General features: G+C 54.0%; 12 protein-coding genes across 12 annotated transcripts; 5 read left to right on the plus strand and 7 right to left on the minus strand.

Annotated features, from left to right (window-relative positions):
• Positions 1–275: 275 nt before the first annotated feature.
• Positions 276–3,134, plus strand: M409DRAFT_49682 (uncharacterized protein; the record flags this gene model as incomplete). Its single annotated transcript, XM_033811312.1, has 3 exons — positions 276–2,791; positions 2,848–2,939; positions 3,007–3,134. The coding sequence occupies 3 exons, from the start codon at positions 276–278 to the stop codon at positions 3,132–3,134; spliced, it is 2,736 nt and encodes a 911-aa protein (XP_033674092.1).
• A 745-nt stretch (positions 3,135–3,879) lies between these two features.
• On the minus strand, positions 3,880–6,903 carry M409DRAFT_17149 (uncharacterized protein; the record flags this gene model as incomplete). The annotated part of the gene is made up of 3 exons (XM_033803930.1): positions 3,880–6,540; positions 6,597–6,713; positions 6,769–6,903. 3 exons carry the CDS (start codon positions 6,901–6,903, stop codon positions 3,880–3,882), a joined length of 2,913 nt encoding a protein of 970 aa, XP_033674093.1.
• Positions 6,904–7,453: 550 nt separating this feature from the next.
• On the minus strand, positions 7,454–8,443 carry M409DRAFT_17150 (uncharacterized protein; the record flags this gene model as incomplete). The annotated part of the gene is made up of 1 exon (XM_033803931.1): positions 7,454–8,443. One exon carries the CDS (start codon positions 8,441–8,443, stop codon positions 7,454–7,456), a length of 990 nt encoding a protein of 329 aa, XP_033674094.1.
• Positions 8,444–9,424: 981 nt separating this feature from the next.
• M409DRAFT_49684 (uncharacterized protein) lies at positions 9,425–11,665 on the minus strand (the record flags this gene model as incomplete). The annotated part of the gene is made up of 1 exon (XM_033811313.1): positions 9,425–11,665. The coding sequence occupies one exon, from the start codon at positions 11,663–11,665 to the stop codon at positions 9,425–9,427; it is 2,241 nt and encodes a 746-aa protein (XP_033674095.1).
• A 362-nt stretch (positions 11,666–12,027) lies between these two features.
• Positions 12,028–12,393, plus strand: M409DRAFT_17152 (uncharacterized protein; the record flags this gene model as incomplete). Its single annotated transcript, XM_033803932.1, has 3 exons — positions 12,028–12,041; positions 12,089–12,216; positions 12,269–12,393. 3 exons carry the CDS (start codon positions 12,028–12,030, stop codon positions 12,391–12,393), a joined length of 267 nt encoding a protein of 88 aa, XP_033674096.1.
• A 397-nt stretch (positions 12,394–12,790) lies between these two features.
• M409DRAFT_62782 (uncharacterized protein) lies at positions 12,791–13,535 on the minus strand (the record flags this gene model as incomplete). Its single annotated transcript, XM_033815309.1, has 3 exons — positions 12,791–12,989; positions 13,040–13,287; positions 13,380–13,535. The coding sequence occupies 3 exons, from the start codon at positions 13,533–13,535 to the stop codon at positions 12,791–12,793; spliced, it is 603 nt and encodes a 200-aa protein (XP_033674097.1).
• Positions 13,536–15,145: 1,610 nt separating this feature from the next.
• M409DRAFT_17154 (uncharacterized protein) lies at positions 15,146–16,855 on the minus strand (the record flags this gene model as incomplete). Its single annotated transcript, XM_033803933.1, has 1 exon — positions 15,146–16,855. One exon carries the CDS (start codon positions 16,853–16,855, stop codon positions 15,146–15,148), a length of 1,710 nt encoding a protein of 569 aa, XP_033674098.1.
• A 383-nt stretch (positions 16,856–17,238) lies between these two features.
• Positions 17,239–17,916, plus strand: M409DRAFT_35515 (uncharacterized protein; the record flags this gene model as incomplete). The annotated part of the gene is made up of 1 exon (XM_033810411.1): positions 17,239–17,916. One exon carries the CDS (start codon positions 17,239–17,241, stop codon positions 17,914–17,916), a length of 678 nt encoding a protein of 225 aa, XP_033674099.1.
• Positions 17,917–18,621: 705 nt separating this feature from the next.
• Positions 18,622–19,577, plus strand: M409DRAFT_62784 (uncharacterized protein; the record flags this gene model as incomplete). Its single annotated transcript, XM_033815310.1, has 3 exons — positions 18,622–18,741; positions 18,802–19,029; positions 19,095–19,577. The coding sequence occupies 3 exons, from the start codon at positions 18,622–18,624 to the stop codon at positions 19,575–19,577; spliced, it is 831 nt and encodes a 276-aa protein (XP_033674100.1).
• A 346-nt stretch (positions 19,578–19,923) lies between these two features.
• On the minus strand, positions 19,924–22,031 carry M409DRAFT_62785 (uncharacterized protein; the record flags this gene model as incomplete). Its single annotated transcript, XM_033815311.1, has 2 exons — positions 19,924–21,581; positions 21,641–22,031. The coding sequence occupies 2 exons, from the start codon at positions 22,029–22,031 to the stop codon at positions 19,924–19,926; spliced, it is 2,049 nt and encodes a 682-aa protein (XP_033674101.1).
• A 634-nt stretch (positions 22,032–22,665) lies between these two features.
• M409DRAFT_17158 (uncharacterized protein) lies at positions 22,666–25,469 on the plus strand (the record flags this gene model as incomplete). Its single annotated transcript, XM_033803934.1, has 3 exons — positions 22,666–22,841; positions 22,899–23,259; positions 23,310–25,469. The coding sequence occupies 3 exons, from the start codon at positions 22,666–22,668 to the stop codon at positions 25,467–25,469; spliced, it is 2,697 nt and encodes an 898-aa protein (XP_033674102.1).
• A 92-nt stretch (positions 25,470–25,561) lies between these two features.
• On the minus strand, positions 25,562–25,897 carry M409DRAFT_17159 (uncharacterized protein; the record flags this gene model as incomplete). Its single annotated transcript, XM_033803935.1, has 2 exons — positions 25,562–25,765; positions 25,829–25,897. The coding sequence occupies 2 exons, from the start codon at positions 25,895–25,897 to the stop codon at positions 25,562–25,564; spliced, it is 273 nt and encodes a 90-aa protein (XP_033674103.1).
• Between the last annotated feature and the right edge of the window lie 167 nt (positions 25,898–26,064).

The following is a 26,064-nucleotide window of genomic DNA, read 5'->3' on the forward strand; positions in this document are numbered from 1 at the left end:
AGGCGGTTGCTTGGCTGCTGGGTGAACTGTTTGGAACCAGGGACTGGCTGGAGCTTGTTCCATGGAAGCCGCAGCTGATCGCCCGACTCGCATCTCCCTATCACTTCTCGTGCACCTTGCGAGAGACCACACCTGTACATTACTGTCGTGGTGAATAGGAAGACGCGCCTCTTCGTGGGCTGCTTGAGAATCGCCATCGTGCAGGCTGCGACTGCTGTGCGGTCGTTCCTTTCCGCCGACGATCCCCACGCTATCCCCGTACACGTTGGCCCAATATGCCTCGCCAGGACGAGCGTCATGACGACGAGTCACAGCCTCTGACGGGAGGAGACGACCCTACCAGTCCCACGAGTCCCTACGAAGCTGGCCGGCCTTCAGCATCATCCGCATCGACAACATCGCTCGTTCTGGATCACATATCAGACAAAGCGGCAATGAAGGCCAAGGAAGCGCTGTACTCGGACGGTCCAACACGAGAGACCGAAGAGATGGACATGGAGGACCATTTGGCATGGCAGCGATCGGTCAAGCCCGCGGACAAGAAAGCACGTCGCGTACTCTACATCCTGGTCGCGATTGGAATTGTCGGGTGGATAGCAGCACTGTTCATGTTCGTTTCCCAGGACAGGCATGTGCCTCATTCTGCTCGTCCGCACGACCCACATGCGACAAGCACAACCGGCAATGGCAAGAAAGTGACTTTGGACCAGGTGCTGCGCGGAGAATGGTCTGCGAGACATCACTCTATCCAGTGGGTTGATGGTCCAGACGGAGAAGACGGATTACTACTGGAGCGAGGTGGACAGGATGGTCGCGACTACTTGGTGGTGGAAGACGTTAGATACAGAGGCGATGAACCGTCAGTGCAAAAGCAACACAGCAAGACACTCATGAAGAATGGATACTTTTCAGTTGCTGGCGAGACGGTGACCGTTGACGAGGCATGGCCAAGCCAGGACCACAAGCACGTTCTCGTTCAAAGCAACTACCAGAGTAATTGGAGACACAGCAGCACCGGTCGCTACTGGATCTTTCACGTTGACACCCAGGAGGCAGAGCCGCTTGATCCTGGTGACATCCATACGAGAGTGCAACTAGCATCATGGAGCCCTAACAGTGACGCCGTTGTATTCACAAGGAACAACAACATGTTCATTCGACACCTCGATTCAGACATCGTCAACAAGATCACCACGGACGGCTCGAAGGATCTCTTTTATGGTATCCCAGACTGGGTGTTCGAAGAAGAGGTGCTTGCTGATGGCGGAGCTACTTGGTGGAGCGGAGATGGCAAATACGTTGCCTTCTTCCGAACCGACGAGAGCAAGGTTCCTACCTTCCCGGTGCAATACTTCTTCAGCAGACCGAGTGGCAAGATGCCTAACAAAGGCGAGGAGAACTATCCCGAGGTTCGACACATCAAATATCCCAAAGCTGGTGCGCCCATGTCCGTGGTCAGCCTGATGTTCTACGATGTAAAGAAAGCTGAGGTCTTCACTGTCCCAATCGATGACGACTTCGAGGATGACAATCGGCTCATTACCGAAGTCTTGTGGGCGGGCGAGACTGGGAAAGTGCTGATTCGCTCCACCAACCGCGAGAGCGACATCCTTAAGATCATCCTAATCGACGCTGTTGCACGAACTGGCAAGACAGTACGAGAACGCGATGTTCAGAAGCTGGACGGCGGCTGGTTCGAAGTATCTCACACCACCAAGTTTGTGCCTAAGGACGTTGAGGGAGGACGGCCTCACGATGGATATGTTGATACCATCATCCACGATAACTACGACCATCTGGCATACTTTACGCCACTCGATAACCCCGAGCCCCAAATGCTTACTTCTGGCGAGTGGGAAGTCGTCGAGGCGCCATCAAGCATCGACCTTATGTCCAACGTTGTGTACTTCATCGGCACCAAGGATGGCAGTACTCAGCGGCATCTCTACTCAGTTCCGCTCAGCAATGGTCCAGAGGGCGTGAAAGCTGTGACAAATACCAAGGAAGTCGGTTACTATGGTGTCTCGTTCTCCACCGCAGGCCGATTCATGTTGCTGACGAACCAAGGACCTGAAATTCCGTGGCAGAAGGTCAAGGCCAGCCCAACCAACTATAATTCGAACCTGGAAGTAGTCATTGAAAATAACGAGGCGCTCAACGAGCTTGCCAAGAAGACTGAGCTACCGATTGAAATCTACCAGACGATCAACGTTGATGGTTACGACTTGAACCTGGTAGAGCGCCGTCCACCCCACTTTGACGACAGCGGCAAGAAGAAGTACCCTGTACTGTTCTACCTTTACAATGGCCCAGGCTTCCAGCACGTCGATCGCAAGTTCAACGTTGACTTTCAGTCGTTCGTCGCAAGCAGCCTTGGGTATGTCGTGGTGACCTTGGATGGCCGCGGGACCGGCTACCTCGGTCGCAAGCACAGGACCATCGTCCGTGGCAACATCGGCTCCTGGGAAGCACACGATCAAATTGAAGCGGCGAAGATGTGGGCCAAGAAGAAGTACGTGGACTCGGAGAAGATGGGCATCTGGGGATGGAGCTACGGCGGCTTCATGACCTTGAAGACTCTCGAGACGGACGCTGGCCAGACCTTCAAGTATGGCATGGCCGTTGCCCCTGTGACCGACTGGCGCTTCTATGACTCGATCTACACCGAACGGTACATGCACACGCCACAGCACAACCCAGGTGGCTACGAGAATTCCACCATCTCCAACATGCAGGGCCTGTCGGGCAATGTGCGATTCCTCGTCATGCACGGTGTCAGCGATGACAATGTGTATGTATACCAAAGAGCAAAATTTGTCTCTCCGATATGTGCTAACTTTTTATCAGACACTTCCAAAACACCCTTCAACTGCTAGACAAGCTCGACCTGGCAAACGTCAAGAACTACGATGTGCATGTCTTCCCCGATTCAGATCATGGTAAGTGCTCGAATAGCAGGAGCTCTAGCCTAATCATGTTTCGAACAAGAGCTGACTTTACTCCCAGGTATCTACTTCCACGGAGCAAACAACATAGTCTACTCGAAACTGCGCGACTGGCTGATCAACGCCTTCAATGGCGAATGGTTACGCACAGAAGACCCAACTCCGCTGGGCATGTACGGCATCTCGTGACTGATGACAGCCTTTGTCACGTCTACAACTTGTCTTGCGATATTCTGCCGTTCCTTCTTGAACTGGCGTCCATGTCGCACTCTGAAATCCGTGGGCCGACTGCTGGCGGCAGTGTGTCGATCTGCTTCTGATGATGCTCGCTGGTCATGACATACTGCCATGCGAGCAGTATCAGCCTGCGGCTTCCGCGGACAAAATCGCGATCATTCAATCAACCCAAGAGCTCCGATCTCGATACTTCATCCACTCGGCCACGGACTCACGATTTAACGAACCATCTGAAGCTGATGCTCCCCCTGGCTCCAGGATCAGGGGTTTGACACTGGCTCGAAATACAGACATTTATTCGACCAGATCGAGGGGAAGAAGTACGCAGGACTGCTTGACAGATTCAAGCGCATGGCATGCTTGCCAGGCAGCGGGAAGGTGGTAGGAAAGATGATTGACTTCACGAGGGGGATGAACATTCGTAGATAGAGCGACTGGGTTTGCACGAGCTGTTTGGCTCACATATCTAGATCAATCTTTGAGCAAGAGTACTGGACCGTACTCCGTCTAGGCTCTTGCATTCCCTATCATGTAGTTACGGAACAGAAATGAAGACGCATTACGATGCTCTGTCTTCTCAGTACGGTAGCTACTTTCATTTGCCTGCTGAGCATGAGTATCACTTTGCATCAAACCCCCATTGGCGGCTCCATCGATCACCACATAGCCATCGACCACCTTTATCACCCTCAATAATCTACCAAAAAGGCACAACAGGCACCGCCGCCGTCTCATCATCAGACTCCGGCTCCCCATAATGATACGGCCCAATATCCTCCAACCCCACAGCATCAATCCCCCGAACCATCTCATCCACCTCCTTCTCCAGCACGCCCGCCTTGTCGAGATCCGAAACCTCCCATCTCGCCTCCCACCAAAGACGATGAAGGTCCACCATTTCGATGTGCGACAGCGTCATCGCTTGGAAGTTGTACAGCTTCTCGTTCAGCGACTCGATGCCCATGTCCTGGACTTGCGTAACGTGGAGAACCGTTCCTCCTTTTGCTTTCTTGGTGAAGATGCGTTTGGCTAGGACTCTCTGGACGGTGAGCAGACCCACGCGCTCCAGTGCTTTGAAGGAGGGGCCGCCGTCTTCGGTCTGCATCGAGCTGACGAATTCTTTGATGGCGTCGTCTGAGGGTGAGATGTGGTCGGCTCCTGGCTTGACGAGGGCGAACATGGCGTCCCAGACGTGCATTGGGAAGTGGGCGTATGCCTCTGCGAGGACCTGGTCTTGAAGCTTGACCGTGTAGTCCATCTTCTGTTGCGAAGGCACGTTGATCATCAGCTGCGTTCCGCTTCCATCATGGACCCATATCTCGTAGACAGTCGTGGCCTCTGTGTTTCCACCGATGAGGTTGATGATGTGTGCTGCATCTTCCTTCGATGTGGTCAAGCGAGTGAACATGTCGGTTCGGAGAGCATACCAGGAAGCATTGAGCTGCTTCTGGGAAGCAGTCGGCGTCAGGACTCCTCTGTTGAAATCTTTGCTCATGGGTCGTGTCAAGAGGACGCCAATCGAAGCCACAAGCTTGACACGGTTACTCATATTGTCACTCTCCTCTTCTTCATCTTCGTCGTCCTCCTCTTCTCGTATTCGCTCCTTCTGAGCCAGCAGAAACTTCCCAAAAGCATGCGAATGGTGCTCGATGGACGTGGAGTCTGTGGCTATCTCGCGAAGAGGCGCTGCCTCACCTGAAGATCCCGCAGCATTGGTGGTGCTGGGTACCGTGTGGTTTGGGATTGGTGTTTGCACGGGGACAGGGATGGGGGCCTCTTTCTGCTTGCGCTTGGGCGGTGGCGGAGGCTCAGGTAGTGGAAGTTGTGCTTTGGGCACGGGAAGCTTGGACGTGACCTTCTTGCTCTTGCTCTTCTTGCCAGCTTTCTGCCGCATGGTGTCTCGCTTCGTAGCATAGCTTAGAGGCAGCTGCTTGACACTCTCATGAATCTCCCCGTCAGAGCCATCGTCGGTATGGTCTGGCGTGTTACTTGATCCCGTGGTATATTCAAGTCCGGGCGGGACTCTGACAGGTCCCGAAGTGATGGCAGCGGCGTCATCAATCAGCTTCCGACCTTGAGCTCTGCCCATGACGGGTTTATTGACCCAATCTGCCTCGCGGGGATCTTGACGGACGGTGCTTTGGGAATTGAAGGAAGCGATGGAAGCGGCCCTTGACGTCGAAGTCTCTGTTGCACGGCTTCTATCTCGGGTTGCTGTACTCCTGGGCATGACCCGCTTCGACTTCTTTTTCGGGCTGCGATGAACGTGGTTGTCGCGGGCCCATTGTGCGGCATTGGCAGCATTTCCCATCAAGCCTACGGGGTCTACTGTGGCGTGACGACTGCCGTACTCGGGGAAGTCGCTTGGAACTGGGTGGTTTTGCAGTGTGCTCGTAGTGGTGTTTGTCGGTGTAGAGTTGTTACTGCGATCGTCAAGAACTTGAGCTGCTGGTGAAGGCTTCCGGGATACCGACAGCGGCGTCACCGTATTCGCAGCACTGGCATACGAGGGTGTAGATGAGCGCGGCTGTGGCTTCAGGAGGCCCGGGGAGTCCCAGTCACCTTGCTGTGTGCTCTTCTTTGAGCCACGAGTCAAGATGGCCGTAAGGTCGTTTTCGCTTGTCTCATTCGTATCACTCCCGGCCTCCTCTTCCTCATCGGTTTCAGAGTCTCCAATTTCGCCAGCCAGTAACTTGTTGAACTCGCTCTCTGTGCCCACTGGCGCTGTAGTGGGCTCGTCCGGTGGAGGAAGTGGTGATGGAAGCAAGCCTTGTCCCTTCGGTACTCTCAGCCGACCTGGATTTGCAGGTCCAGCGGCAAGATACTTTCTAGCATCCGTTGGGACATTGGGTCTCTCGCCAGGTTCGACTTGCCGCGTCTGGCCAGTTCCCTGCACCCATTGCTCTACCGTGGGCGGATCTCCTACATGCTCCCAAGTCTTTGCAGGCAGGCCATCGACATCGACGCCGTGGTTTCTCTCATCCCTGAGGATCGAGAACTCAGGAAGCTGAAGCTCGACTGTGTCATCATTTGCCAAAGAGAGGCCCACGCCAGTCCTGCCATTGAAGACCTCACCATCTCTGGTGTGCCAACGGACTGCTCGGCAAGTTAGACCGTCGATAAGCACCTTGTTGACCTTGGCATTCTCGGGGGCGAGGGTGCGCTCAAGCAGACGATCAGGAAGACTGTACAAGGGCATGAACTTGAGGCGCTTGCCCTCAGACTCGGATGTCTTGATCAGATGAGCCCGTGCTTGCACGGATTGGACAGGCACAACTTCCACTTCTTCTGGATCCTGGGCGATCTCGTTTAGGTCAATGAACAAGGCCTCCTTGAAGCGCTTGATAGTTGGAGGGCGCTATGAGGTCTGTCAGTGAAGACTCGGGGGATCTGAACGTCATGTCGCCATCTCACCTCGTCTTCTTCTGCTGCTACCAGTTCCTGCCGCACGTAGGTCTCGATGACGGCGCCTAGCTGCTCATCGGCTTGTGCCGCGATGCCCAAGGCGTTGGGACACTCGAGGACGAAGGTCTACGAGGCGTGGAGTCAGTCGGCGCCGGAATGTTAAGCCTGCGTATGGACTTACCTCTCTGTCAGTGTCGTACCAGCACTTGACAGTGCCATGGCCAACGGCCGCATTGAATCTGGTGAGAATTGCAGTGCGTGCAGTCGCGCTGAATGAGTACAGCGATGTATGGAAGTAGCGTGCTGTGTCCCCCATTGCCGTTCAATCGCGTGCCTTTTGGTGGTGGTGTTGTTGTTGGTCGCGAGGAGGGACACGGCTTAGAAGTGCATGTGCGCTTGTTTGTCCGTGTCTCGCCAGCTTTGAAGGGAAAGAGCAAACAGGTCATTCACTCATCCCGCCGGACAACCGAGAACAGTCATGCTCACTCTTCTTCGCTCATTGATCTTTCACTTTCCGAATTCGCCGACCTGCCTTTCACATCTAGGCTTCTCCGGTCTCCCCTCACGTCAACATTCACATTCACGAATTCAGGAGCCAGCCGGGAGCGGTCCTAAGGAGGCCAGAAAGCCAAGGTGTTGTTCACTACTGTACATGAGGTACCGTGGTCCATCTACCGGTTGATATGAAGGTGCTTTCTATCCCGAAAACGCCCCTCGGGTGCAAGGACCGACCGAGATGTCCTACTGCCCCCATAGTCCAATCAACCAACGCCGAATGCATGCCATGCCGCCGTCATCTCATCAGTAGTTGCCACATGGGTATCCCGAAGCGCCTTCGCTAAAACACATGCTCCAATGCAAAATCCCTAAGACGATTCGTCCAGGTTGGTGTTGTTCTTCAGCGACATCACGTATCGCATCTGCTTGACCACCTGATCCATCTCCGTACTGAGCTTCCGCGTCTTTTCGTTCTCCGTGTTCGTCTCCTCCTTGATTTTATTCATCTCCTGGTTCCAGGCGTCCTGCAGCTCAGACCACTTCGCTAACATCGTCTCCTGTATCTTCTCACGACGCTCGAACTCTTGTCGCATTTGGTCTGACACCACGTCCATCTTGGCAAGCGCCTGCCGGTCTCGGTCTCGCTTAGCCTCGAGCTGGGAGATCTCCTTCTGAACATTCGAGACACGAGTTTCGGTGTCGGCCTTGAATTGCTTGAAACTCTGTTCAAGAATCTCCGCTTGCCTAGACGCCAGCCCTTCGCGGTCCTTGCAGGCCTTGACCTCTCGCTCCTTGTCCATGACTGCCTCATCACGCTCACTCTGCAATCCAGACAGTCTTGCATCCAGATTCTCCCTCTTCTTCCGCTCAATGTTGAGGTCCTCCTTCAGATCCTTAATTTGTCGATCACGCCGAGTGAGTAAAGTCTGATCCACGTCCCTAGCGTGACTCAAGTTTTCGTTTTCCGCCTTCAAGGCATTGATTTGCGGCTGGAACGTCTGCATGCTCCGCTGCAGCTCGTCTCCCTTGATGATTTGCTCCTTGAGCTCCCTCTTCAACCGGTCGTTTTCCGACATCAGCTTCTCGATCACGCGGCCAGACTTTCCGCTCGTGGCAGCGTATCCGACAGCTGAGCTCCATTGTGAATTGTCTGAGCTTGGGGAAAGTGGGGATGGCGGTGCGTTTTGCGAAGTGCCGTTGACTTGCGGCGAGGTATCTCTGTTGCGACTCGATGCGTGGTACTCGCCGTTGCTGATGCGTCGCGCATTGTGCTGTACAGGCGTCAAAAGACTGCCGTTCGGACCGGGTTGACCATGAGTCGGTGGAGTAGCATCGAGCATGGAACCACCACCATTCATGGTTGAAGTGGGACTGTCGGGCACTTGCTCACGTGGGGCTGTGTGGGTGCTTGGGGAGATTTCGCGGACACGCTGTACGATTGTACAAACATTAGCAGGGCGCTCTCAGCTTCACATAAAACGAAGCGAAGTGCGAGAGGGTCCAGCTGAAAAGGCCGAAGGGTTGGCAGCAGGCGGTTCGGCATGGCATGGCATGGCAAGGACAATGGCAGAGGCAGTTGTTCCTAGAGGTTAGTCAAAGCCGCGGAAGTTGCATCCAGTGCTTCCGGCGCAGCTCACAAAGAACTCGCAGCGTCTATTGTTGTCGAAAGTCGAGAGTCGTGTCTCAATGGCTCGGTATCTGTGATGTGGAAGGGAAAGGTGTGCACGTACTCTTCTGTACTGCAATTGCTGGACCATTAGTAATTTGCTTGACCGCTAACGTAGATGGAGATTGTTGGTTACGATGAAGCATCAGAGCTTGGTGGGTCGCCTTGGGCGGCGAAACAAAGATGTATGCGAGAAGGTGAAAGCGGCTGTCAACGCCGTCGAAAAGGTGCGTGAACGCTCACAAAAAGCGCAAAGACGAGACGCGAGGTGGAGGTGGAGGTGGTGTTGATGGAGAGTTCAGAAAGTGTTGTCTTGCCGTCTCAAAGGTGACGCGACGGCACGGCACGGGCGCGGGCGCGACGGTTGTGGAGAGGACCCCTGTTTGCTACCAGGAACAGGCGTCGATCAACCTCACGAGCACAGAAATAGACCGGGATGCAAGCTCTCGAAATATTGGTCTTTGACCAAGCGTTCATGCAGTTGTCCTGATGCTAGGACAGATAGCGGTTCGCGAGATATGCAACCCTTTCATACCCCGTCCACCATGGCCTTTCCCCCGCTATTCATCGACCAAAACGCCAACTGCTCGACAGCCAGACCCTGGCCAGAGATATTTGCCTGTGGGAGCATACCCAAACGCCTTCGCTGAAACTCATCCACAACCACCACCCACTACGCCTCCGCTTTGACCTCAGCCTCCCCTTCCTGCTTAAGCACAGCCGGCCGCCAACGCTTGAGAATGTTCGTAGCTGCGGTTTTTGCGTCCTGATTCTCCCTCCACATCTGCTCAGCGCAGTCGATGGCCAGATCGCGAATCGGGGGTCGGAACATGATGAGGTAGAGCAGTGTCTTTGCACTGATCTCAACTCTCTCTGGATCTTCTGCAATCTTCTTGACTCTGTTGAGCACGTCTCGATTGATCGCCGGAATTTCGGAAAGGAATCTGATGACCACCCTGCCGTCTTTGACGTCAAAGTAGGGCATCATAGCATCGAAGAGCCGTAGGGTCCAGTGCCAGTAGTTCGGAAGCGCATCAGGCTCCACATCGATTCCTTCATCCAGTTTCTGCTTCAATAATAGCCGATCCGAGTACCATTCTTCGTTTAGCCATGTGATGGCAATCCCGATCCTAGCCCGGAAGTTCTCCATCACGTAGTTCAACAAGGCTTCTCGAATGCCGGTCGGCAGGCTGAATGAATTACCCTTCTTCAACGATCTCCGATCCTCGCCTTCTTTCTTCACGCCGACGTTGTCCTCCAAATCAAACGTTGCTCGTGTTGCCAAGCGTGTCACCAGCGTGAGCCAGCCATCCTTGTCATCACCCGATGTAGATATTGTGATCAAGCGATTGAAGCCATGTTCCATCTGGGACGATTTGCCTTTCACTCGAGCCTCCTTTTCAAGCTCTGCTAAGGTGCCAAAGACTCTAGTCAAGGACGTCTTGCTGTAGTCGTCATGTTCTTGCTCAGTCAATGGAGGTGGCGGAGGAAGGCTGAAAGGTCCAATGGCGATATCAGTCGCAGCTCCGTGTAGTGGCACTTGATTAAGCCTGTCAAGTACCTGGTCTGTGTCTCCGTCGAATGACAGCGACGGGTCGTACTCGTCGTCCTCATCGTCCCCTGCTGCTGCCCTTGCGGCATCAAGCGTTGATGTAGACGCTTGCTTGCTAAGATTTAGCCACCGTGATCGAATGACGTTGATGGCCTCGTCGATTCTGGTTTGTGGTATCGACTGCACAATCGCAGGAATCAGTTGTGTCACCACCTGTGAAGGTAATCGTTCGACGTGAAAGCCAGCTGTCTGTGGGTCGTTGGTCAAAGTCCACAGCCGAGCAAGAGACACAGGTCCTGGTGGAAGAGGAGGATGACTAGGAGGTCGCTGCTGCAACGGTGTGGTGCCATTCAGGGCCTCTGCATCCAGTCTCTGCCGCTTAGCGTCGTCCAAACCGTCCACGGGCTCGTCAGGTGCTGGCCTCTTAAGATGGTGAGACTCTGAAAACGCTTCGATGAGGCTATGCTTCAAACGTTCCACCTGCTGCTGTATTCGTCCAGCGAAGGCATTGTTGGGGTTGCGCTTGAGGCAGTTGAGAAGGAAAGACATGGTCGTCCGTGTCATACTCTTGACAGCGATCTTATCCTTCCCACTCATCGGTCTGCCGGCCAGCTTCAGCGGGTTGAAGCTCAACACGGTCGTGAGGATCTTGCTCGAGACGCTTGCACGTCGTTGAACCAGCGTGGCAAGAGAATTGAGCGTTGCGGTGATGGTCAGAGCATCTCCGTTGTTGTCCTGGAGCACACCTAACAACCTATCCAACAGACCCGAAGCCTCAGCTTCTAAGTTGGCGGGAGGGATAACAGGGTGATCTCTAGGCACCAGCGCCAGGCTGATCTCATTCTGCTCCGGCCTTCTGGGGTCTGCAATCAAGCCGGGAGTCTGTGTTTGCACCACACAGGCCACGAACTTTATGCAGCAGGTGTTCACTCCGGGCGCCACATTGTCCATCATCCGTAGAATACTGCTTTTGATGCCCGCAATCTTCCCCCATGTCTCACTGTCGCTGGGGTTGTTGACAGTGTGTCTAAAGACGTATGGGTAGACGCTGGCAGCGCACTGTACAGCACTCTTCACAACGCTGGTGTCCTCTTCCTCGCCCATCGTCTCTTTCCGAGTCAAATAGCCTCTCAGGGTATCGAGTATGACCTGGCACATCTGCTGCTTTTCCTCCGACGTCACCGCCTGGGACGCAAACGTCTCCGCCAGAAAGTCTGCTCCCCATCTCCGTAGCTCAAGCGCGCTTCCTGGCGAAATGACTTGAAGGATGCCAGGGACTACTTGAGGGTACAATGTGTGGTCTTTGAGCACAATGTCGCGCGCAGAGTTCAGCGATGTCAAGGTGTCTGCCGGCGACGCCATTGTGCCCGTCTGTCGCACGGAAAGCGCAGCTTCGTGAGGTTGTTCTGGAGATCACGAGACAAACAGAAGCAGCTATGTAACTACAAAGCCCAGCGGTGTCCGTCCTTTTTGCGCCTTAGCATTGCCGGCGTAGCGATTTGAGTCGAGTAAGTGGGAGAAAGTTCCGGGGCAGTTCAAGAAGGTTCAATGCGGTCGGGAGTGGTGAAGTGTTGTTTCGTGAAGCGCGAGAAATAGAGCTTAGCTGCAGCGCGAAGTCATGGAGCGTCGGATGCGGGACTAGCCGCCGCCTTATGTAATCGTCAATGTTCACATGCGCTTCGAGAGACTGGACTTGGGAGACATCGCCAGCATACATCTTCAAGATGCCACTGGGAAGGTAAGGGACTTGTGGAACATGCTGAAGCCAATACTGATAATTGGAAGAATACCACAGTCGTCGTACTACGACAACAGAAACCGACCAACCGCAGCTCTTTACAGGGCACGCCAACCATACCTCATCAAGAATGCAGCAACCGGGCTCGTAATCTTTGGCTTCGTAGCCGCAGTCTGTATGTGATTGAGTGGACTGTTGGACGAAGCGGAAGGAACTGACAGGTCTAGACACCTGGACCATTAAGGCCATTGGACAAGACGATTTCTCCGACATCCCCATGCCCGACGCCCCAGCTCAGCCTGCCCACGCACCCAACACAAGCACTGCAAAGAGCGCGGGAGGCACGCAATGATACGTGGAATAGGAGAGTGCGATAGATTGAGGTCATTGCATGTGTAACAGCGGGCATTGGGCGGCGTTTGGGTGAAAGAGGAGATCTGTACGAGAGACTAGTGATACCATGGGCTGGAGAGGGACATCCAGGTCGAGCGAGAGGTTCTGGGAGTGGCTAAGCGCCCTCATGTGGGGACAAACAGGTTCGGCCATACTCCACTTACGGCCTGTCGTTGCGAGATACGCAGGCATACGAAATACACGGAGATGGGTCCATAGCAAAGTCTCAAAGTAGTAGAAGACCGAGTCACGCTATTCGAATCGCTGGAGCGTCTCATTCGACGTGAACATGGATTCAGACTCTTCTGGTTTGGCAGCTCGATTTGGTATATGTACAAAAGAACTTCGTCGCAAGTCTAGCTGTCCTTCGCTGCCGACGTGAGCTTCCTGAACGACTCAAACTCCTTCTCCGCAGGCACATTGTTGTCCCTCAGCTGCTTCAGCTTCCTGTCATTCTCCTCATAGGCCTCCTTCTCGTACTTCGCAATCAAGTGATCCAAGTTGGCACTGCCGTGTCCTGCGGGGACGTTCCAGGGCGAGCCGGTGTTGAATATTCTGAGGAATCTGGTCAGCACAGCAACAGCGCCACCCGATTTTAAACTTACTCTGGAAATCGAATATCAACTCTCCGCAGGGTGTTGTTCGACTCGTTCAAAAAGATGACACGGTCTGCCGCAGCCTGCTCCATTGCCTGTGTGTGGGAGGCATTTCTCTCGGCCCATCTATCCTTGTATCCGTTGTATGTGTCTCTGATCAATCGCGTGAAGTATGGCTGCTCATCGGTGCCTTGTCTCGAGAACTTGTAGAGGGCGAAGGAGGCCGGGATCGCGGCGAGGGCAATGTAGAATCCAGACTGTCACGGGTGTCAGTAAGCTTGCTCATTTCCACTGCCCTCTCTGTTCAAAGCTCTTTTCCTGATGTGTAGAAGCTGGGGAGAGCACATACCCCGAAAGACTCGTTCGCAGGGGTAGAGTGGTGGGCATCGTGAGAGCCGTGGGAGTCGGGGCCGTGGGAATCGGAGGCGTGACGGCGCGATTGTCGCTGTACTTGGGGTCGGAGACGACGTGCGCAGCTCACGCCCGTCCGTTTGAGAGGCTGCATTGTGCGTGAGGGTGCCAATGGCAGATGTTGTTCAGTTCGTGCTTCGAGTGAGGTGCAGTCGGGATCGATCCTCGTCACGTGAGTTTTGGACTTCACCTCCAAGTTCTCCAATCAGCGCAGCTCTATCCGTCATCAAGACAAACAACCATCGCACATCATCGATCAGCTCAAATACACGATAGAAGACTTCATTCTTGCCATACAGATCAAGTCGAGCATGTGGACCAAGATAAACGTCGAGTCAACTCACTCACACTCGGATCAAGTGCGTGATCGTTTCGTTAGTGAACCAAGACGAGAGGTTTCCGCATTCTATTTCGAGCAGAGCGATGGGCCTACGAGTCGAAACGACGGAGAAGTTGGAGATCGAGAAACACGTATACATGCTGAGAATGATGTTAGAGAAGCTATGTGCTGCTCTCTGGTCTGATGTTGGGACTAGTGGTACAATCTCATGCCATGTTGCCTCCTGTGCGAGACATGAAGGCCTGAATCTGGCTGGTATGTCGTGAAGGCCGACGGAACAGCTCACTCGGACCATCACACGTACTCGTCCTTGTCCTCGTCCTCTTCTTCCTTCTTCTCGCCCTTGACCTTCTTGGAAGGCGACTCCTCATCATCTCCCTCGCTGGCCTCACCGGCGGCCTTGCGACCTATGATCGGAGTCAGAGTCGGTCAAGGACTATCAACTTGGGAGGCAAACTTACCGCGCTTCTTGCCGGTGCTGGCTGGCGTGGCCTTCTTGGAACCTCCCTTGGCCTTTCCCTTTGCTGGAGTGCCGACGCTCACACCGCTGGCTGCCTGCTGCTGGAGCTCCTTGGCACGAGCCTTGACCTTGCGGAATTGATGCTGGAAGGCTGAGGCGCTGCGCTCGCCATCAATGGCCGACATCATCTGGTAATGCTTGTCTCCCAGAGTGACGCCCGACTCAAGGACACAGTAGAGGACGACTGCCATCGTCTCGAAGTTGAAGCCCTGGTCTTCTTTGCCGGCCATGTTGACACGACGAGAGGGTGTTCTGGTGATGGAGATATTTCAGTGAAAAGCTGTCAATGAGGTCAGTAAGTGTGAGGTCGTTCCAGAAAACGATATTGCTTACTTGGCTTGAGAGGGAAGGTGTGTTTGGAAGAAGTTGAAGTTGGAGGTTGTTGTGTGGAGTGTCGAGGAGCAAGTGGAGCGAAGCCTCGAAGAAATAGTTGCGTCGCCGACCAAACCAGGCAGCCACGTGAGGTTTCGCTATGCGCCAATCACACAACAGCAGTGAAGTGAAATGCTGAGTGAAACAGCACTTCACACCTGGGTGGGATGTGGTGTCGAAATTTTGGTGAGGCGCTCATACAAAACCGCGATTGTCGTCCCAGAGACCGAGCAAACGCTACTTCACTGGAAGAGGAAGGCGCATAAACTGCATGCTGCCAAGCATTATGAGGGCATTCACATGAATCTAGGGGCTGTTTTGTGAGGTGAGGGTGCCAAGATCATGCTTTCTTGCTCACTTGTTTCTCCTCAGAGAGCCTGCAGAAGTGTATACAAGGTCATCGTGCATAGTAGTAGACATTGTTTACGCTGCACACCGACTTCATCCTCAGCAGAGTCTAGACACGCTTCAATCAAGATGTATCTTCCACCTTCTTCGCGAACAGTCCCATGTGGCCAAGGTACTTGATGACCTGCAATGCCAACTTATCTTCCTGCCCTTGCTCTTGCTCCAACAATCGGTCATAAATCGTCTTTCGCTTAGACGATGGTGAAGTCTCGTCCTGTTCATCTGCCTTGTGTCTGCCAGTATGAATGTCCCTCCGCTGCTGATCCTGAGCCATTGATGCAGCTGCACGAGGATCCAGCTCATGCTTGAATGCGCACATGTCGCCATCTCTACAAGATCCACTGGCAGCAAAGTATTTACAGACTCTTCTATTTTGGTTGACAGTGCCCTGGCGGGTCGATGTCGTTTCCTCTGGCGGGCCGTCGTCGTCACTGTCGTCGCTGTTACCGTGTGAGAAAGCAGTGTGATTGGCTTGTGAAGCTGCGACTACACCATCCATTGCGTCCTCAGCTGTACTGGGAAGATCTTCGACATGAGCCGCTGGAGTGTTCCCCTGAGCTGAAGTGGCGATCACGGCTGTGGAAGATAGAAAATCTCGCGCACTGAATCCTGGCTTTTCGAGGTCCTTATTGTTAGGTTCGTCGTCCCTCGCCGAAGAACCATCCAGAGCCTTTATGGATGCCTCCTGGCCAGCCGCTTCCTGGTCGCGAGCGCGTGCAGCCCTATCTTCACTCTTCGCCACGGACTTTCGAAGCTGGTCGAGTCTAGCAGTCTGCACAGCGAGCTCCCTCCTCGCCTTTTCCAGATCGCTCTCGGGCTGAGAGGGCGTTTGTGGGTCGTCGGGCGTGGGGACTTCGACTCGGGTCTTGATGGACTTTGCGTCTTTCGCGGCACGAAGGGCCTGGCTGGCTTCTGTGAGCAGCCTCTTCCTTTCCTCCCCGATTTGGCGTTTCTCCTCCTGTTTTGCCGCCAGACGTTGCTTTGTGGGGAAGTTCTTCAACCGTTCATTCTTCCAAGCCGCAAGATCGGCCGCGGTGTTCAACGCCATTACCGTGCCGTTGTGCTCAAAGGTAAGATTGGTTCCAAGCTCTGCGTACATTGCTTCCTCGTCAATCGCATCGTCCTCGCTCTCGGAAGAGTATTGAGGTTGATCGTCCTGTGGCGTAAGACCCAGCATGTTTGGACCACGCTTGCTTTGTGGAGCCGGCAATTGGGCACTTTGTGAAGCATTGTTTGCAGGAAGAATGGGGTTACCAAAGCTTGGTATCAAAGGAGCTGTGGTTGGGCCAGCCTTTTTGTCTTGTTGTGGACCTCGAAGTGCTTCAAGCTTACGCTTATGGCCAGCGGCGGTCCTACGTGGGGACGTCTGCGAGCCGTTCTGGATGTTGGACTGATTGGTGCTGTTCTGGAAGGCGTTTCGATGGAATGCTGGGTTGACATACGATCCAGGAGGGAGTCCAGATGTACCGTTTAAGCCGTATTGTGGAGAGGAGTTGAAGCTTGCGCCGGTGTTCGTATTGATGTGGGACTGACCATACGAGCTGGTTGTTGAGGTCAGTGGCGGTGACTGGCCGTTGCTTCCTTGATGTTGGCCACGGTTCTGGGAGAAATTGCCACGCCCTCGTCCACCGCGACCTCTCGGGTCTTGCCCTCCACGACCACGACCTCTACCTCGTCCTCGACCCGCCTCTCCATATTGACCAGCCTGGTTCTGGTCGCCATTCGATGGCTTTGGTGGCGGCGGAGGAGGCGGCGGAAATTGGAAACCACTCATGTTGATAGGATGTAGCAGGCAAGCGAACAATCTGCGGTCAGCTCGACATTGTGTTGTTTTAGGATTTGGTGCTGCAGAGTGAAAGTCGCCATCACATGCAAGAGATTGAGATCTTGCACTAAGTGGGGCAAAGGAAATTCTCCGATTGGCTCGTGCGATCTGCGACAGAACTTCGAAAAGCAGACGCGCTCTTTTGGAATGACTACACTTCACATTCAACATCATCCAGTTGACACGACATCTTGATAAGAGCACTTTGCTCGATCATCGTCAAACGACGAAAGCTCTGAATGCGACTTCTGCACTCACCTCCATCAAGACTGAGTCAAAATGTACACACTGGTGGGTCTCTGGCTCATCGACATGAAAGTGCATGTGCTGACATGAACAAGGTCACACTCGCCGATGTGGTGCAAATACCACCGACCGACTTCCACAAGCCGAGCATGCGCTCAATTGAAGACTTCATCAACGCCAAATACGCCGACAAAGTCATCCACAGAGTCGGGCTATGTGTCGGCCTCCACTCCTTGATCTCAGCTTCCGAAGGGCTTATAGGCCATGGAACTGGCATCGTCAACGTCAACGTGGACTTCAAACTTATAGTCTTCCGACCTTTCAAAGGCGAAATCATGCGGGCAACCATCACCAAGTCCAGCCCGGCGGGGATCGCACTGTCAGCCGATTTCTTTGAAGATATGATCGTACCGCCCGAGACGCTCTTCGAGAATACATCGTGGGAGAAGGACGACAGCGGAACATGGGCTTTTGTTTGGCGCGCAGACGATGGAGACGGAGGCTTCAACGAATTCTATTTCGACAACGCGGAGAGCTGTATGGTGCGCATTGAGGAAGAGCAATGGCACGACATCTCGCCTGACGCTCTGAGATCTCAAGAGTATGCCACGGAGGAGGAAGAAGAACTTGCACGTCAAACGCCGCCCTATCTCATACGAGGCAGTATGATGCTTGCTGGCCTTGGTCCGACCTTGTGGTGGATTGGTGAAGGCACGGAACAGGCGACTCTTGGCGCGGAGGACGAGACTATGAATGGGACGTGAAGTTGCAGATCGCAAGTCGGCTCTTTGACTTCATATCTCCCATGAGGACCGGTGGTAGCCACCAGGTGCGGAAACCACGGATGTGCCACGATATTGGAGTGCTGGCCGAGGCAAGACCAATGTGTGACTCGATACCGTGAGATCTTCTGATCGGGTCGTCGAAGAATGAAGGGAAGAAGAGATCTCAGAAAAGCAGGAGCCAGATTCATATGTCGGCATCTTGAAACGAGTCCCGATCGAGACAAGTCCATCTATGGACGTCAGGCAGATGCCGCCAGCCATTTATCTGCTGCCAATTCCCGTGTCTTCGACACCTCAGGCCGGACTGTTGCAGACTGGACCCTCTAGCGTTTGAGGGGGCTGGGTCGGGGTTCGGACTTTTGGATACTGTTTTAGCTGCAAAACTATCAGACTGAGTAGATGGACAGACCCAATACCACGCTGTCGATTTCCTCTCCAGATTTCGTCGTCCTCGTACTCGAACAAGGGGCAGATTGACAAGGCAGAATCCCTGACAGTTCGCCGAATCTGGGGAAAGCTGCCTGCAGCAGGTGACCCACTTTCGCACGTGTTGCCCCATCATCGCTGACTTCACGCTTCAACGCAGTTCGCACACCCCAAACCATCTCTCTCAACCACACCTTTCTCACCCTTCCACGCACCCAACAGACGACCTAAACAACAACCTCAAACCCCACCCCAACCATGCCCACCGCCTCCAGCAGCAAACCCAACCGAACGCGCAAATCCTCCTCAATAACCAGCCGCCCCTCCGCCCAACTCCACAAGACCGAAATCACAATCAACGTCTACGACCTCCTACCCGTGCGCATCCCCACAACGACCCCTCAACAGAACAACAGAGAACGCTAACTAACGAATTAGCCCGGCAGACTCTCCTCCATCCTCTGGACGATCGGCGGTAGCCTGCTGCACTCGGGCGTCGTGATCAACGGCAGAGAATACGCATATGGCGGCCACAACAAAAGAGGCGTGACGGGGGTTTATTGGACCAAACCGCGGTTAGAGCCGCCTGGTGGGACGTTCAGGGTGGATATCTTGCAAGGGTTCACCTTTAGGACGGAGAGGGAGATTAATGAGATCATCAAAGAGGTCAGTCGACATACCCTACTTTGCTTGTTGGAACACGATCCACTGACGTGAGAGGATGGCAACAGGTCTCCGATCAATTCCTCGGCCCTTCCTATAACCTCCTCACGCACAACTGCAACCACTTCACCTCCGCCCTCTGCGAGAAACTCACCTCCAAACCCGCTCCCGCGTGGCTTAACCGCGCCGCGAGCATCGGTCTGGCGCTGCCCTGCGTTGTGCCGAGGGAATGGATATCGCCTCCAGATGTCGACACTGCAGATGGGGAGCTATTAGAAGAGGACGAGGACTCAGATGAACATGCTGGGATGCTGGAGAGTGATCGAAGACGAAGGAGGGAAGAAGACCGAAGGCGGCAGTTGGAGAATCTGGACGAGGAGGAGGAGGCGGAGCCGCGCGCTGCTGGTGAGAGCCTTGCTGGAGGGAAACGGATAACATCCACAGATGAGCCTCCGCCGCGGTTGGTGAGTGTGAAAGATGCTGGAGGACGGGAGTTGCCCGTTGCAGAACGAGCTCCAATACCGAAGACATCAGCAGCATCAAAATCATGATGATGGCGCATGTTGGGTGGCCATCCTGTACAAGTACTGTGATATATATTATCACGACCGTTACGGATCACGATAATAAAAAAGCCATTATCTTCATATCTTTTGATTTTGCAGTAGCAATGCTGTCAGTGGTTTCCGAGTATACATAGGGGTATCTCGCGCAGCCGTTTGAAATCAAACCCAGCAGTCGCCCCAGTTACGGGTGCGATATCTCCCAGCAATGTGCATCCAGCATCCATCCGTGTTGTGCAGAATGTCCGTCCGCCATCTCGAAAAACCGCCCTGCAAATGCGACGCTGTTGTGATGCTAACCATCAAACAAAAATTACAGAAATGCGGTGGATAGTCAATTGAGGAAGCTCGAAACGCTCATCCGACTCCTGTTCTTGGCCGCCTTGTCCTGGTTCTCCGAGTAGGAGGATGGCAGCTGGTCTTTGACCGTTTCATCGGCCATGGTTGCTGGCGATGTGTTGTTCCGTGGGTCCTGCGGTGAGAGTGGGTGCATCGGCTCGGGTGGAATCGAGGTAGCGTTGGAGACTTGTCGCAGCTTGCTGGGGCTCACCATCGGACTTGCAGGGTCGTTCTTACCAGCCCGTGCAGCCATTGCTGAGATCTTGCTGGACTTGAAAGCATTGGTGAGTGGCTTGGTCTTTGACTCTGCTTGCGCCTTCTTGCTCTTCGGACCCGGCTTCGCTTGTGACTTGGGTGTCTTGATATATTTGACGTTTGATCTCTTTGTCGGTGCGGCCTTCTTCGTGCCCTTCGTTGTCGTTGCCTTCTTGGATCTGTCTTTAAGCTTGTCGTTCAGCGATACCGACTTCTTGGTATCCTTCTTGACGGGTGTGTTGCGCTGAGACTTGGATGGCGTCAACAAACCTGAATCGTTTCGAGATGTTCCACTTGGAGTGACAATGATATTATCACCTTCAGCTGACTCGCTCTCGATGCTTGGAATGATTGAGTTCCTAGGACTGACGATCGGGCTCCAATCCGTGGGACCCACGTCCAGAGGCTTGCGAGGCGTTTCGTTGGGGAGCGGCGGGCGGAAGCTGTTGTTCTTGTGTTGTGCGGACGGCAAAGGCGTAAGTGTTGCATGGATTGGATTGCAGTCAGGAAGAAGGACTGACAACTTCTTCTCAGTCACCTTCTTCGCATCCTCGTCGCTGACCTCGGCGAACTCGTCTGATTCTACCGGATCGTCCCACTTGCGCATGGCAGCGTGCTTAGCCACTGCATCGCTCGGGCCCTCGACAATAATGTCCCAGCAATCTTCAAGATCTTTGGCCACAGGAGGAGGGTCGTTGTTGATCCAAATGGTCACGCCTCCACGACGATCGCGCACAGTCGCGCACATTTCTCGAACAATTCTCCTCACGCCGGGCACTTTCAGAGTCGTTCCAACAACGATGACTGCGTCAGGTCTTTTGCGCAAGTCGTCCTTGGTGACGGCGCCAATGGCCTCGTCGTCGGGGTTATGCTCGTTATAGAGGACCATGCGTGGCCGCAATCTTCCAATCCCGTGGCTGCGCTTCCCTTCATAATTTGTGCGGATATCGTTAATCTCCTCACAGGTCTGGCAAAGCGGCGGCACGGGACCATCGAAGCGCTTTGGATCTAGATCCGACAATTCATGACACTTGGAGCAGACCATCTTGTCCAAGCCGCCATGGAGTTGGACAGTGCGAGGCCATTTGTTTTCTGAGTCCTTTTGGAGGGGTACTGAGGTCTTCAATGGGTCGAGGGAGGTGTCAATGCCGTCGACATTCTGCGAGTACAGTCGTAAGAGGCGGCCTTCTTGGGCAATGGTGGCGAGCATGTGGTGAAAAGCGGTGGGCTTGGCATCTTTCGAGAGACGCGACATGGTGCTGACCATGTCATGAAAGGTGGATGTAGACACATCATCTTTGTAGACCGACGCGTCGAACAGGTGTTTACCGGATCCTTTGAGGTTGTGTTCTTCCTTTAGGGTTCGAAACAGGCCTTGTGCAGAGCGAAAATCGGGGACTAGCAGTTCATATTAGCCATTTGACGCGTCGATATCGCCTTTCTGAGTGCAAACCTACTGCCGGCAGATACAGAGATACCGGCGCCAGCGATGACGACAATCTTCTGGCGCTTATGGAGGACTTTGAGCAGACGGTCCAATTGGGCTTGTTGGTCCGGGTCGATTGTATCCGCGTACAGGTCCAAATAGTCGGCGGAGCGGTCTTTCGATATCCTCCTTCGTTTTGCAGGCGGCGGACCGTCCTTGTCGGAGCTAGCGCTAGAGGCCATGCCATCAGGGACGGGCGAGCCGTTGTGGGATGTTTGTTGCGAGGCGGGTGGTGAGGGATAGGCGTGGGACTGGAAGATGGGCGGCATGTCGGGCGGAGGTGAGGGCGACGATGCCAGGCTCGACAGCGGCGAGGAAGGCACGCTGGAGAGCGGCGAGGACAGATCCGACGAGTCGTCCATGGCGGAGGAGGTGCCGGGAAGGTGCAGCAGGCGGAGGTCAGAGGGCAGCGGCGGGCGGGCGCGCGCAATCGAGTCGGCGGCGGTGGTGGGGCGGCGATGGTGCTAAGAAGACTGCATCGTATGTATGTCTGTAGGCGATTTATGCTGGCGTGTCCGGCGTGAATGGCCTGCGCAAGGAGAGACGCGCGCGTTGGGTGAGTGAAGTGTGGCTGGAGGCGATGCGAAGTGAGCGGGTGTATGAGCCGCATCCATGGCTCTGTTTATTCTTCTCCGCAACCCAAAACAATGACTAGCGGCTAAAGGGGCGCCTCTTTCGCTGACCACGCCTGCTCTTTGTCCACGAGGAGAATAACAATCAGAATATTTCTCTCATTTCCAAACCTGTATCGGACTCCAAACCCTTCCAGAGCGACACTCCCGATCGATTCGTGGTCTTGGTTTTGTCGACAGTCAGCCCTCGTGAGCACCTGGGCTTGGCGAAGCGATGTGGGCACAGCATAGTCGAGTCCGAGTCCATCTGCCAACATTCGATATAAAATAATCTGCTACACTTTCCCACCATTTTATCAACCACAATTGATCAGCTTTTGAAGCACCGGATAAATCTGGACAAGTCAAGTTGAAATTCTGGGTCATGGACGCCGGCACGGTCGAGGACCAGGCCATTCCTGATGCTGCCATGATGGATCCCACAATGGAGGACCTGTTCGGCGAAGCAGCAGATGGACTCAATGTCCCGCTGCCTCCTGCTCCCTTACCAGCGGCTCTGATATTGCGTATCGCGGAGATGCAAAGTCGCGGGTGTTGCACGTGAGTCAGTCAGCCTCTGCCTCCAAATCGCTCTGCATAGCTGATCAAGTCGGTCAGAAAGTTGGCATGGTCGAACACAGGCAGCATTGCGCGTGTATCGACCGACGGCTCTCAGATCGCATTCCGCACCATGATCAGAGACAAGAAGACTGCGATGTGGACAATCAGCGGCGAATCCAAACATCCAATCCGGGCTCCTGAAGGACGCAGATTCGTTCATATCGCGTTCAGTGGTATCGGCATCGAACTGGCGGCTGCTGACAATGTGGGAACCGTGCATATATACTCGTTACAAGGACCACTCAGTCGCATGGTCCCCCCATACAATGCCGCCGGTGCGCAGTCGAATAGTTCCAAGACAGAATCCGATTCAGTCGTGGGATTGCACTGGCTGCCTCTTTTCTCAGCTGAGTTCAGAGTAGGTTGTCACATGTTCGAATACGGTATTTCCACTGACCTGGCTGCTAGGGACCTTTTGTGGATGTGGCTGTGAAGAACGGCGACAGATGGGAGACCCAACTCAGACAGAGAGATCAGCACAATCTCAAAGCTCATCATCCCGCCGAAGGCCGCCATGCTTTACTTCACATCAATCGCAGTGGTGAAGTCACTCTGCTGTACCAAAATGAAGGACCCCTATGGCAATCGACGAGCGTCTCACTTGAGCCCATACGCTCATCGAACGAAGTCATTTCACATGCGGACATTGGCGAAGATGGCGCCGATCTGTTGGCAGTCACCTACGATCAGTCGTCTAACTTTCGATTGTACCGCATATCGATCAGTTGGAACGCTTCTTCACAGGCTCGCGGCAATGCCAACATCACTTTGGTTGCGCCAACATTGGAAGTTCAACACTTGACCTGCCTTCACAACGTCCAGTCACAGCATGCCGACTCTGCGAAGCTCACACACCTGAGGCTCATACCGACGGGCACAGAAGCTACTCAAACAGTTCCAACACCACCTACTGTAGTGGCGGTATTCACACATGCCTCTTTACCAAACGATGCGGCCAACAACGCAGCCTCGTTCAGTGCCATCGCCCGATGGCGGATAGAGACAACGACCCCAGCGCTTCACGATGCCTTTACTAAACTCAGCCATAGACCTGGCAATTCGACGGCAGTGCTGAATTCAGTGACTGTATTACGAAGACAGCCAGACGTCGTGACGAACAAAGTGCTGTTATCATTCCAACCACAAGCTCTCGACACAATCTTTGCATTCGGAGCCAGCGATGGGAGTGTCGAATTTCGAGATAGAATCTCTTTGGAAGTGCTTCAGTCCTTTGGAGACCCGAGTACCGTGTCAAGCTTGCCGCAAACTGGCTTTGATCATCTGACTGGGGAGCACAACGTGCACGTAGCAACATCAGCGGATGGAGCATGTATCGCTGTTGTGCGGCCAGATGGTAAATTGGCAGGCCACCCAATGATCTTCACGCACGGATGGTCGACCCTCGAAGATGCCAACAAGCCATTCGTCGAGGCTGGTGCCGTGTGTATTGCAAGGCAGTACGCCTTCCTCTGCTATAACAACATGACCAACGACGAGACGCTTGCTCTACTTCCCCCGGACATCACTCCTGAGCTTCGGGCTACAGTCATCAGATCTTTATTCAGGATCATCAAGAGCTCTCCAGATGTCTCGATGCTGGAGCCTCAAAGACAGCAACTCATGGTCTTGCGAGATCCGATGATTCCCCGCTCAGTCAGTGCTCAACTGGCACTCGGGACGAATGCTGTCACTGGAGAACGTGATGCACGAGCACAGTTCGCTTTTCTCCTACTAAACGTCCGACTGACAGCCACATCTTTCGCCCAGGCCTTATCCGTGAAAGACCACAGAGTCCTCCCTCCGGAAGCCATCAACTCTCTGCGAGGACTAGTCCGATGGCTCACAGACCTGACAATCTACATCATCAAAACCCTCTCCGCTATAAAACGAAACCTTCAAGAAGGCACCACCCCCAAACAAGCTCTTGAACAACTCGCCGCGAAAACCGGCAACGCCCTCGTCTACATCCTCATGTGCAGTTTCACACGCGTCCTCCTCCGCTTCTCGATCCAGCTCATGGGCAAATACTTTGGACTCGTCCAACAAATCGCACTCCCGCGCGCCCGCACCGTCCAAGAACGCCAGGAACTGCAAAGCAGCCTCGACCACCAGAACAGCATCCCCTTCAAATTATCTGATTTCGAAAAAGTCATGACGGAGTTCGACCAGCAGATCCGCGAGATCTACACCAAGGGCGGGGTGACGCCTGAACGGAGGGCAGAGATTGAGGTCTCGATCATGGTCGACGATAAGATTCCGGATGAGCTGGAGCCTGCAATCAATGCGTTGGTGAATACCATCGTACCGAAACTCATCGAGACCAGCGACGTCGGGGCGCTGTATTTCTGGAACACAGAGTGGCTGGGCATATCGAGCGTCAAATCCGCGAGCAACCTCGACGTCGTCCGCAAACTGCCCATCCAGCCCGAAACACCCTTACGATGGTGTCGAAGATGCGGCTCCGTATCAGAAGACTACGTCGGCGACGAAAGACTGCGGAGTCTCCCCGCATGGATGCACCACGCGACGCGACACTGCATGTGTTTGAACTACTGGTTGACAGCCTGAACCATTTTCATCATCTAGCTCAGAAGAAAAGATCCCTATATCCATCTACAACAACAACTCCCACTCCCTTCCATCTCAACTTCTATCTCAACTTATTGTTTCTTACTCGCCGCCCCCTCATTCTCCATCCCCTCACACCCCACCGCTTTTCCCGCCAACTCCTCCGCCTTGCCCAAGCCACTCTGCTGAGGATCCCGGTTCGCGCTTGCGGCTTTCATGGCGTCGATGCCCGCTTGCTTGTCTTGCTCGCCCGAGTTGGTCCATTCTTGTGAGCCGGTGACGCTGCCGATTGTGGACTGGATAGAAAGAGAGTGTTAGAGAATGTACGTGGATTCTTGGGATGAAAGGTGGTGTTCTACTTCTGCTTGGCCTTTGATGTATTGGCTGTGGCCGCCGACGAGCGAGGGGTGGTTCTCGAAGTTGGACATGTTGGGTTGAATGGGACTGGAAGTTGTGGAGCGGTTTTGTTTAATTGAAATGTCTATTGCTCGCCTTGAGATTGTATGAGGAGAAGTGAAAGAACAACAGCTCAATGCTCGAGAGCTCATCAATTCGAAGTCGTTCATCATTCGGAGGCGATTCGATCTCCATGACG

Source organism: Zasmidium cellare, assembly GCF_010093935.1.
Source record: "Zasmidium cellare ATCC 36951 unplaced genomic scaffold M409scaffold_2, whole genome shotgun sequence".
Lineage (NCBI taxonomy): Eukaryota > Fungi > Ascomycota > Dothideomycetes > Mycosphaerellales > Mycosphaerellaceae > Zasmidium > Zasmidium cellare.